Consider the following 10,454-nt stretch of genomic DNA (forward strand, 5'->3'; position numbering starts at 1 on the left):
ACAACCAATGCATACACACATACATTTCTTCATTTCATATTGCTTTCCGTAAGTTAGTGCAAACTTTGTTGACAAACTTACTTCACTCCAAAAATGGAGGGACCCACTATCATGTCAACAACCCACTATCATGTCAACAATAAGACATTGTGAAATAATCAACAAAATACTTATACAATAACAATTGTGTAAATCGTTTTAAACAAGAATTGTCGTAAACCCTATTCATCATTGTCATTGTAGCCGACAAAGTAAAACACATTAATCAAAATGAACTATTTGATACGGTCCAAATTGTCCCTATTTTTCTGTCTTCATCGTAGTTAAATTTGTTAATTTATCACTTTCGGTGAAATATAAAAATAAAAAATATATAAAAATACTCGTAATATAAATGGGATGGAGGGAGTCAAATACTGCCATACCTGATTGGCGAAATCAACAACCCTAACTTCGGCCTTATGAACATCCTTCAAACCTTTCTTAAAACCCGGCTTCAGCGAGAACCGTTGATCCAACCACAATCCATTAACAAACGATATCTTCGGCCCATCTTCTTCATCATCACGGGAACCCTTGAGAACGGCACCTAATTTACATGCCGCGGTGTTCAATTCACTCAAGTCGCCATGTCCAAGCAGCATAAGCAACTGATCTAGCGTCGAATTCTCTGCTCCAAGGGCTAGGATGCTAAGAAGGGCATCGATCGACACCGGCGAGCAAACCACGCTCTCGTTCTTTGATAAGTGTTGTTGAATTACATGTGCAGCGACTTGTAATGAAAACTTTGGTGTGATAAGTTCTTGTTTGGAATTTTGTTTTCCGATTTGATTGGCAATAACTTTGGTTTTTTGTTTACTACCCATTATCAACTTCTTCAACTTCCTCAATAATGTTCCAACCCTTATCATCATCAATAATTCAGATTTTTTTGTTAGCTAGGTTTTTATGTTCGCAGTATGTGAACTAATTAATATTTTTGATTCGTAGGCTTTTATGAACAATTAATAATGTTTTTGATACGTAGAATATTTTTGAAGATCGCACACGCTAGTTAATCTTTGGATTAAAAGTTGTAACACCTTTAAAATTCTTATTTTTAGGGTTTACTACCAAAGTTGGTTGGTGTAAATGGTAGAGATTCTTTTTTTTTAAATAAATTAGGGCTCAATCCCTGACTTTAGCGAATACAAAAGTCAGATTTGCGAGGGGTCTACCCATTAAATTGCCTTCGGTACCCTGAAAATGATTGCTCCAACTGCCCTTATATGCGAGGTCTTACAATACTATTATTACTAGTGTTCAAGCCCGGGCGTTACCCGGGATATATCATCATAGTGGCATTGAGTAATATCAAGAGGTGGTTGTTTTAAGATGGTTTTTATAGCACCCAATTATTTGTGCTTCACATACTTTGATTAATACTAAAGAAGAGTACAAACTTTTTTAGTGTAATCCAGTTTCTAAACTGTTTGGTATTAAACATGTTTAAAACAGTTAGATCAAATAAACTTCTATTAATATGTACAAAGTAACTTTTTTGAACCTAATTGGGTTTTAAACTTTACTTATTTTGAGACTTCATGTTACGACATTGGTGAAGGTGACGAGGGTGAGAGGACGGGTGGGGTCTACGGGGTTGGCTAGCTGAAGTTGGTTGTTTGACATGGTGGTCGGGGCGAGAGATCGAAGTGCTGACACGAGAATAAAAAAAAAGAATGGTGGTGATCCTGAGGATCGTATTAGACTCGTGATACCATGTAAAGAATAAGATAAAAAGTATAATTGTATTGATGATTAAACGATTACACTAGGAGGCATATACTAAAGTTACAAAGAACTAACTCCTAAATACAAGCTAACAAATACTAAAATCTACGGATACATAAGACTAACAAATAATAGAGACTTAACAATTACCGCATTACTAAAAGAAAAAAAATTGGTTTAAGGTCGCTCGATCAACATTTTATTCCGATCTGAATTAACAATTAGATGCAACTACTTAAATACGTTAATTTTATGATAAGATTTTCCGAATAACAATATATTCAAAAGTAAACATACATACATCATCAAGTTTTATGGACGTCAACTACCAAAACCCCGTCAACATCAAAATCACATTTGTGGTTCAACTTACAATATGCAAAAGAATAGGAGGAAGAATAGGAATCACGTATGACTTGATTTAGCAACCACTTGAGTGTTGGACGCGGATTTATCATTGACGGAATTAATAGGGGCGAAGCCAGGATTTTAAATTTGGGGTAGCAAATATAATAAGTGTAAAATTATTTAAAACGATATGAAAACTGTGGGTTGCTGGATTCATGGGGGAATCCAGGTACACCAGACTGCTGTACATGGAAGGGTGTCTCCTGCAGCAATCATTTGGGTCATGTAATTGGGCTTAATCTCAGTGGGGCTCCATATTATCAACAATGGTATTGCTTGGATAGTCAAGTTATAAGTCCTTCACTTGGTGAGCTCAAGCATCTTAAATACTTAGATCTTAGCTATAATTATTTCTATGGCATGGTTATACCAAGTTTTATCGGCTCCCTCATCAACCTAATCCACCTTAACCTTGCCGACTCTGGCTTTAGTGGGAATATACCCCATCAACTCGGAAATTTAACCCATCTAACGTCCCTTGATCTCAGTTACAATGACGGGCTTTCTGCCAAGAGATTGACTTGGCTTTCACGGCTAACTTTGTTAAGAGACATTAACCCAGGTGGTACCGATATTAGCAAGGCTCAAGATTGGTTTAGTATCATTGGCAGTCTCCCTTTGTTAGAGGTACTCAAAATGGACTACTGTCATCTTCCGCCGCCATCATCATCATCATCATTTCTTCAATCTGCTACTCTTCGCTTCATTAGCCTTTCCGGAAACAATTTTAGTAGTTCCTCAATTTTTCAGTGGTTGTTCAACACTAGTAATTACTCATCAGGAGAACCGTCGCTGGAATATCTCGATCTGTCGTATAATTCTATCCAAGGGCCTATTCATGATGCAATTGGAAATTTTCGGAGTCTTATGCACATGGATCTCTCTCACAATTTACTCTCAGGTATGTGTATCATTCATTAGTAAAACTTAGATTAGTTTCTTTCTTATTGTGTATGTTATGTTATTAGAAACATCGTAACTTTGATATTGCTACGTTCCTTCGTTGTACTGACAAACAAAGTATAAACTTTTATATTGTTTATATACATTAACAATTCCATACGTACAAAGATGCATCGCTATGTTTCATGTTTATAATGTCTCTCAGGTTCAATTCCATCCACACTTGGGGTTTCCGGTTCCTTAGGGGGACCATCACCACTTTCATATCTCGATCTCTCAAATAATCAACTTGAGGGTACCATTCCCGCTTCAATAGCCAACCTCGAGTACCTTGTATACCTTGATTTGTCAAACAACAACTTGAGTGGAGATATCCCCTGTAAACTTGAAATGAGGGAGGTTCTGTACTATGCTAGTTTCGCTTACAATAATTTATCCGGGTCAATACCAAAACATTTATCATATCTTGGGCCTGACCCTTTTCAAGGGAATCCTAATTTCCGCACAGATAAGATTCAAAGCTCTTGTGACAAACACGACAAATTCAAACTTGGATTGTATGTAAGCATTGGGCTTGGATTTTACACCGGATTTTGGGCATTTTGCGGCACATTAACTGTGAAAAACTCTTGGAGACATGCCTATTTCCGGTTCATTGATCACATTATAGACAATATTTATGTAATTGTTGTTGTAAACTTGGCCAGATTCCGGAGGAATTCTCAAGTGTAATACGTACTTTAATGGTATCTAGCTAGTGTTGTTGAAGTGTGTGATAATATAACTCGAGTAATAATCTCAGAATGTACTCCTAAACATATGAAATCTTATATGAAATGGTTGTATGTATATATAAACAATTGGTCTCCCTTGTGACGGGTCACCATTTGTGGCGGATATTTTGTGAGTTAAAATAGTAACAAAATGGGTTAGTGGAGAAAGGGGACCACATGAATAGTGTTGCAGAGAGAGAAAAAATGGGTACTTTGTGAGGTAAAATGGTATCCGTCACTCCAGAGTGACGGATATTGTTGGTCACAAATGAGATTTTGTGATATATAAAAGTCGGTGAGAACACTTTCATAAATCAAGAGTCTAGCTGACAGGACAATATTATCGAGCTGAGATCAAGAAAAGTGACGATTGTTTACTATCATGATCGTTTTTAACATTGCCGGTTCTATAGCAAACCTGGAGTACCTCGGATACAATGATTTGTCAAGCAATTACTTGAGAGGATGGAGATGTTCCCTGTAAATTTGAGATTAAGGAGCTTACTTTCTATAACAAAAGATCGCTAAATTTTCTCCCTCTCTTTGATCCCATTAGTTTGAGGTTAAAGCCCCTTTCAAAAGCGATATTGAAGAAGATTTGGGAGTTTAGACTACGCTTTCTAGATCTTGAAGCTTGTTATTCCCGTACAAAAAAAACGGTATTAGGCTCTGTTTGGTAAAACTAGCTGGAAAGGTAGCTGAAACCTGAAAAGGTTGCTGAAAATTGAAAAGCTAACTGAAACCTGAAAAGGTAACTGATAAGGTAGCTGAAAATTAGGAACTAATAAGGTAGCTGATTATATAAAAAAAATGTTTGGCAAACTAACTGAAAAGGTAACTGATTTTGATGAAATAACGTAAAAGGATATAATAATTATTTAATAGTATAGATTTAAAGAATAAAAACGAAAAATCAAACCAAATAAGGTACCTGGAATCTCAAATGCTACTCTAGGTAGCATTTCATTTCAGGTAGCTTATTTGGTTAAATAAGCTACTTGTCAAACGCTTACAAAAAAATAAGGTACCTGAAATTTTAGTCAAATAAACTACTTTGACCAAATCAGGTAGAAATGTCTTGCCAAACGGAGCCTTAATGTATAATAAAAAAAAGTAACCCTCACGAGTTCCCTCACATTTAGGCTCATTTCATGACTTAAAATTTAGAACGGTTCATAGGATAAATTAGATCCGGTAACTATATAATTTGGGTGGCAAATCTTCTGTAAAACCGCTTTGTGATAAGAAAAGTCTAATAAAACACAATATAAGATACCGACTGTTTTATCTTTTGTAACAGACTTATTTAAGTACTCCGTAAGTCAAAGTATCATAATAAAAAAATACTCTGGTTTAACAAAATAAAATTAAAAGTCGTTCAATAATTTGAAGGTTTTATGTTTAAAACTTGCTGACAGACAATTCTACAATCTTATATCCTCTCAGATACTCTTACAGAAGGTTCATCAAGTTAACAACCCGACATTTTAACTGTAAATGGTTATATCAACACTCGGTATCACCCAACGAAAATAACTAAAGGTGGCAAGTTTAACTCAACTCGAGTAACTCGACCCGAACCGGAACAGACCAGATCAGATAGAACCCGATACTTTTGCAAACCAAAATCGGCTCGACCTGATGGCGAATTGTAACCCGACATACCCCGATGATCAGTGACTCGAACCCGACCTGACCCGATACTGTTCGATATAAAGCTTGACCCGATTAAAGTGATGATCTGAGAATTATTAAACTTAATATTGATCAAATTAAAGTGATTGGGTGTTTAGATTGAAACTAAATAATAGTTAAAAATTGAATTAATGTGATAAGTAATTTGAACCCAATAATGACCCAACCTGACCCGATACATCATTTGATCCGAAATAACCATACCCAATAACGACTCAACCCGAACCCGACTCGGCCCGAAAGAGTAGGTTAAGCGAAACCCGATATAACTCGCTCCAACTACACCCGACCCAAACTCAACCTGACTAACCCGAATGCCACCTCTAGAAATAACATTGTCCCCAAAAAGAGGCCCAAATGAGAAAGGCGTTGCGAATTGGCGCCAACTTGTTTCCATTAATCCCACTACAACTCTCACACTTCTCCATCTCCACCTACAATGGCGACGCTTCCCTTCCGTCCTCCTCAATTCTCCGACGTAATTCTCTTAATTTCACTTTAATTACTACGCAATCCAATTTCCCCCAATTTTTGATGCTTAATTTCATGATTTTTAAATTAAATGCAATTTTGATTATGATTAATGTACAATTGACCTAATTTAAGTGCATGATTATTGATAGGATGCAGCATGGCTTCCTCCTTGGCTTCAACCTAATCATTCTCAATTCTCAATGACACCGTTTCTTCAGGACGACGATAATTTCCCCCATTCTCTTCAGGTTTTCCCCAATTTCGACGTCTTCAGCATATTTTTTTTACCTAAATTTTGCTGATTATTATGTAATTGGCTGTGATCGTTGTTGTTTAGTTAGAGAGACTCGAAATTATTCATACTGTATGATACGGAGTAGTTCACAAATTACTTACTAAACCCTAGTTCTGCTAATTTGTCTATATGGATCGATTTTTGCTCCGCTTGCGAATTAGGCGTGGTTTGCTATGGGTAATGTCACACTAACATGACTAGCTCTATATTTTTGACATTAGATGGAAACGGACCGTGTCATTTCGTTCTTTTTAATCTTAAACTTGAAATACAGTAGTGCGACATCTCTAAACACGACCAGTGAGTAAACTCCGATAGAATTGAACCAGGAACATTAGAAATAACTAGGAACTGGTATATGAGCAGGGTTTAAGTATATAACTCGGAACCTCCTTATTAACGAAGCTTAACTAAGTGGTCAGTGATTCAGTTGCCTTGATCATCCTTTGTTTGAAAAGGAAAGGAATGCATACGGCAAAATGTAAAAATAAGTGGTATTCAGTGACAGCTGTGCTCGATAGAATGCCTTTAATCGAAAATTCTGTTTAGATCGGCACAGGTGAGTAAATGGCGGTTGCGTGCTACCAGTCTTTTGGTGTTGATATGGATGGTATTTGTGCTTTATGTAAAGAACTGAGGAAAGAAAAAAAATTATTCAAGATTCAGCATATTATTATTTTAGTTCTAGAAACTCTAATGATGTGTACCTCTCAAATGACTGATGTTGCTTGTATTTCCTGATGCAAATTCTTGTTTATCTGTATCTGCAATTTGTAGAATGTCGATATACCTAAAGGCGACAACAACCATGCTAAAGATTCAAATCTTCTCTTAAATGGAGGAAGCATACACAAGCCGTATAATGTTTGCCGTTTGTACTTATCTGGTGAAGATAGCTCACCAATTACTTTCACACCTTGTGAAAAGGTATGTGTTTGTGGTTTTCATTGAGACCTTTTTTCTTATTCCGGAGATGCTGAGGTAGTAGATAATATGAGTGTTCTTACTTATTGGTAGGATTACTGTATGATCGTTGTAGTTCCATCTTTCTAAGAGCATTCTCTTTTTTTCAAACTTGCACTACCAGTCTTGTTGTTAGCCATATCTCCTGTTATCATATTCTTTTGTTTTCTCCTGGCAATATGGAAGCTAAAGTTCTGGATGGGTTTGAATAGTGTATTCATGAGTCAACCAAATCATTTGACTTTAGTAGTCACAACAAAACTCCGTAATTGTTAAAATTGTCTTGCATGTCTTGTTGCAGCCCAGAGAACTAGAGTGCACAATTTTTGAATTTCTTCTTTGCGTGTCTCCATTTTACGCAAACTGGTTCACGATTTCAAGCATAGTAGCATACTGCCTAGATTTCTAGGGGTTGATGTGTTATTTCAGACTGATTTTTGTATCTAATTTTTAGCTAGTTTGCTACCATCCACTCTCCAGCTTTCCATAAAATTGACGTTGAGAGGAAAACATCTGAGACTGTTTGATATGTAATTATGTATATAGTAGTGCAATCTAGAAGACAGAACGTATCATGATATACTCCGTCGTATTTTTCTTGCTATTAACTAGACTGTTCTTCTGTTCTTGTTTTCTGGTTTGCGGGTGTTGCATTTTAACTTATATCTTTCAACAGATGGACCGTCCTCCATCAATGATACATCTCAAAATGACTTTGTCAAATCTGCTGATGACAAAGCTTTACATCCTATTGAAGAGCTACATAGCCCAATAAAAAACACCCTGTGCAATATGGACAATGATAATTCTGTAATCAGGCTTTGTCCTCCACTTAGAAAAACTGTTCTGGCAAAGTTTGCAAGAAAATTTTAAGCAAAACTAGGAACTCTGAACCTAATAATTCAGAGATATACAATGCAAAGGGTGCTGAATGTGATGACATCAATGATGCTATTGAACTCTCTGTTGCAGCATCTGAAGCATTTGGTCATACATGAAATAATACAAACTGAGTCAGTTCTAGAAGCTATGCCCTCTGCAGCTATACTTGAAGTTGCTCTTCGAGTAAAACAAGCACGAGTTGATGGATTGCAAGATTCCTCATATTGCTTAAAGGATGCCGATAACTTTTCTGAAACTCTTTCAGACTTGAGTGATTCTTACTTGGAAGATGTGTATAACGATGTTGGTTTTTCGATTAGCCGTTTGGACAATATTTCTTCCATGGATCCATCTGTTTCCTGAGTGAAGGATACTCCTATGACACATATTCACCCTGATGGAGAGGGAGAAGTTCAAAGTGAATGGAATCAAGATATGGAATATTTGAAGGATAGGTTTCTTGCGAGACCTATGGAGAACTTAGGTACAGATAAATCGAAGGACTTGCCAATGTAACTTTCAATATGGAGAAGCATGAGAAGTTATCCAGAAATTCAAATTTTGACTCGATACCTGAAATTCCCTGTCATCCGGAGCTTGAAACTTTGGATACTATACAGGTGAATCAGGTAACTGAGAACATGAGTTTTTCATCTACTTTTTTATATGGGGTATCCTCCATTCTAGGTCGTTTCCTACAAGGATTCTTCATTTCACTAAGAACCATTGTTTTGCATAAACTAGATAATTTGGCTTGTATACATTGAGAACTTGAGATGAATGCAATTTTTAAGAATGTCGCCTTCACTCTTACACTAGAGAACTGAAAATTTTGAGTGGCATGCAGGAGAAAATGACGACAGAATAGATGATGACCATTTAGCATATCAAAATTTGACATCTCTTCAGTTGCTGCATTCTGGGAAGACAGGTAAAGATTCTGGTCATTGCATGAGAACCTTGCCTTGTTATGATTTCATAGTCTATTCAGTTTCTATGCTGGCTCTAATGAAAGATGTTTAATGCCTAATTCTCTTTTCGATTTTCTGTTCACAGATATGAAGAAAGAGGATGGTGGATCATCATGTCGATACCAGAGCCGATGGTTAGGGGAGTGGGGAGCATAGGTATGCACACCTGCTGCGTTCATTTGAGTAAAATATTCTGCACCTTTTAAATGGTCTTTCGGTCCCAAAACATGATCATTTTCAAGTTTATATTTTGATAATCCCGCGAAATATTAATAATTAGAGGTTCTCTAGAACCAGCCATGGAGTTTCTGCAGCACTGAGGCCTTAGCACCCCCACTCTCATCAGACCTACCTCTCCTTTTTTGTGGGATCTTTACTATCAATTGCCACAATTGTTAATGATATATCATGTATAGGCAAAGTGTGACGATCCGTACACTTTGAACCTTTAGTTTTATTTATGCTATGTAGTTTCATTTCCTCTTGTATATATTTAGTAAGTACTTTCCTAATTTAGCATAGTTAGCATTAGCTTTTTCTTTCCCTAAATGGGTGTATCGCTATTCTGCACTTTCAATGTTTCCTGCTACCAGGATGTAACTATTAAATTTCCCTCTTTGGGGAGTACTAGTCAATCAAACATCTGCTTCCCACCAAGTTGCCTTCTTATTGCTTGTTGTTGCTTTCTTGTGAACGACTCTTGCCTTCACTTCACTAACAAGCTCGTGTGTGTCGATCGAGACTAGGATTATGACACCCACAACCCGAGACCGATTACGAGTGCCTAGTGCTTGACAAACACTAGTGTCTAACGCTCTCGTTTTCATACTTGTCGAGTGTTTAAACAAAAGTGCGCGTCACGCCCAGACTCAAAGTTTCGGACCGTGACATTTGGTATCAGAGCCCGGTCTTCTTGACGGGCTGCTGTATACGATGGCAACAAAGGCGGTAGAACCGAGTGGGACTAAAAGTGACACTAAGGCCAAAGTGGCGGCTTTAGAGAAATTGATGGACGAGAAAATTCCATCCTTGGAGGCTCTCATTGTGAGTTTGGGGAGTACTCACCAAGTAGTTGAGGAGACGGTAAAGGGGCATGCTGCCCGCTTCGAGGCTGTAGACGAGTCCATAGAGGGGCATGAGAGCCGCCTTGTGGCCGTCGAAGAGGCGATTCCAAAAGAGTATAACTCGGATATGGGTTATCTCTATGAAAAAATCGAGTAACTCGAGAACATGTGCAATACCTTGATGAAAATGGCCGCGGACGAGAGTTTGGTGGAACTCCTAAGGTGAAGCCGCCTACACCCCTCAAGTATAGTGGGG

General features: G+C 37.4%; 1 protein-coding gene across 1 annotated transcript; it reads left to right on the forward strand.

Annotated features, from left to right (window-relative positions):
• The first annotated feature begins 5,947 nt into the window (after positions 1 to 5,947).
• LOC141618787 (uncharacterized) lies at positions 5,948 to 9,776 on the forward strand. Its single transcript, XM_074435863.1, has 5 exons — positions 5,948 to 6,027; positions 6,173 to 6,271; positions 7,096 to 7,245; positions 9,011 to 9,094; positions 9,220 to 9,776. The coding sequence occupies exons 1-4, from the start codon at positions 5,989 to 5,991 to the stop codon at positions 9,029 to 9,031; spliced, it is 309 nt and encodes a 102-aa protein (XP_074291964.1). The 5' UTR covers positions 5,948 to 5,988; the 3' UTR covers positions 9,032 to 9,094; positions 9,220 to 9,776.
• The last annotated feature ends 678 nt before the right edge of the window (positions 9,777 to 10,454 follow it).

This window comes from Silene latifolia, chromosome X (genome assembly GCF_048544455.1).
Source record: "Silene latifolia isolate original U9 population chromosome X, ASM4854445v1, whole genome shotgun sequence".
Classification (NCBI taxonomy): Eukaryota; Viridiplantae; Streptophyta; class Magnoliopsida; order Caryophyllales; family Caryophyllaceae; genus Silene; species Silene latifolia.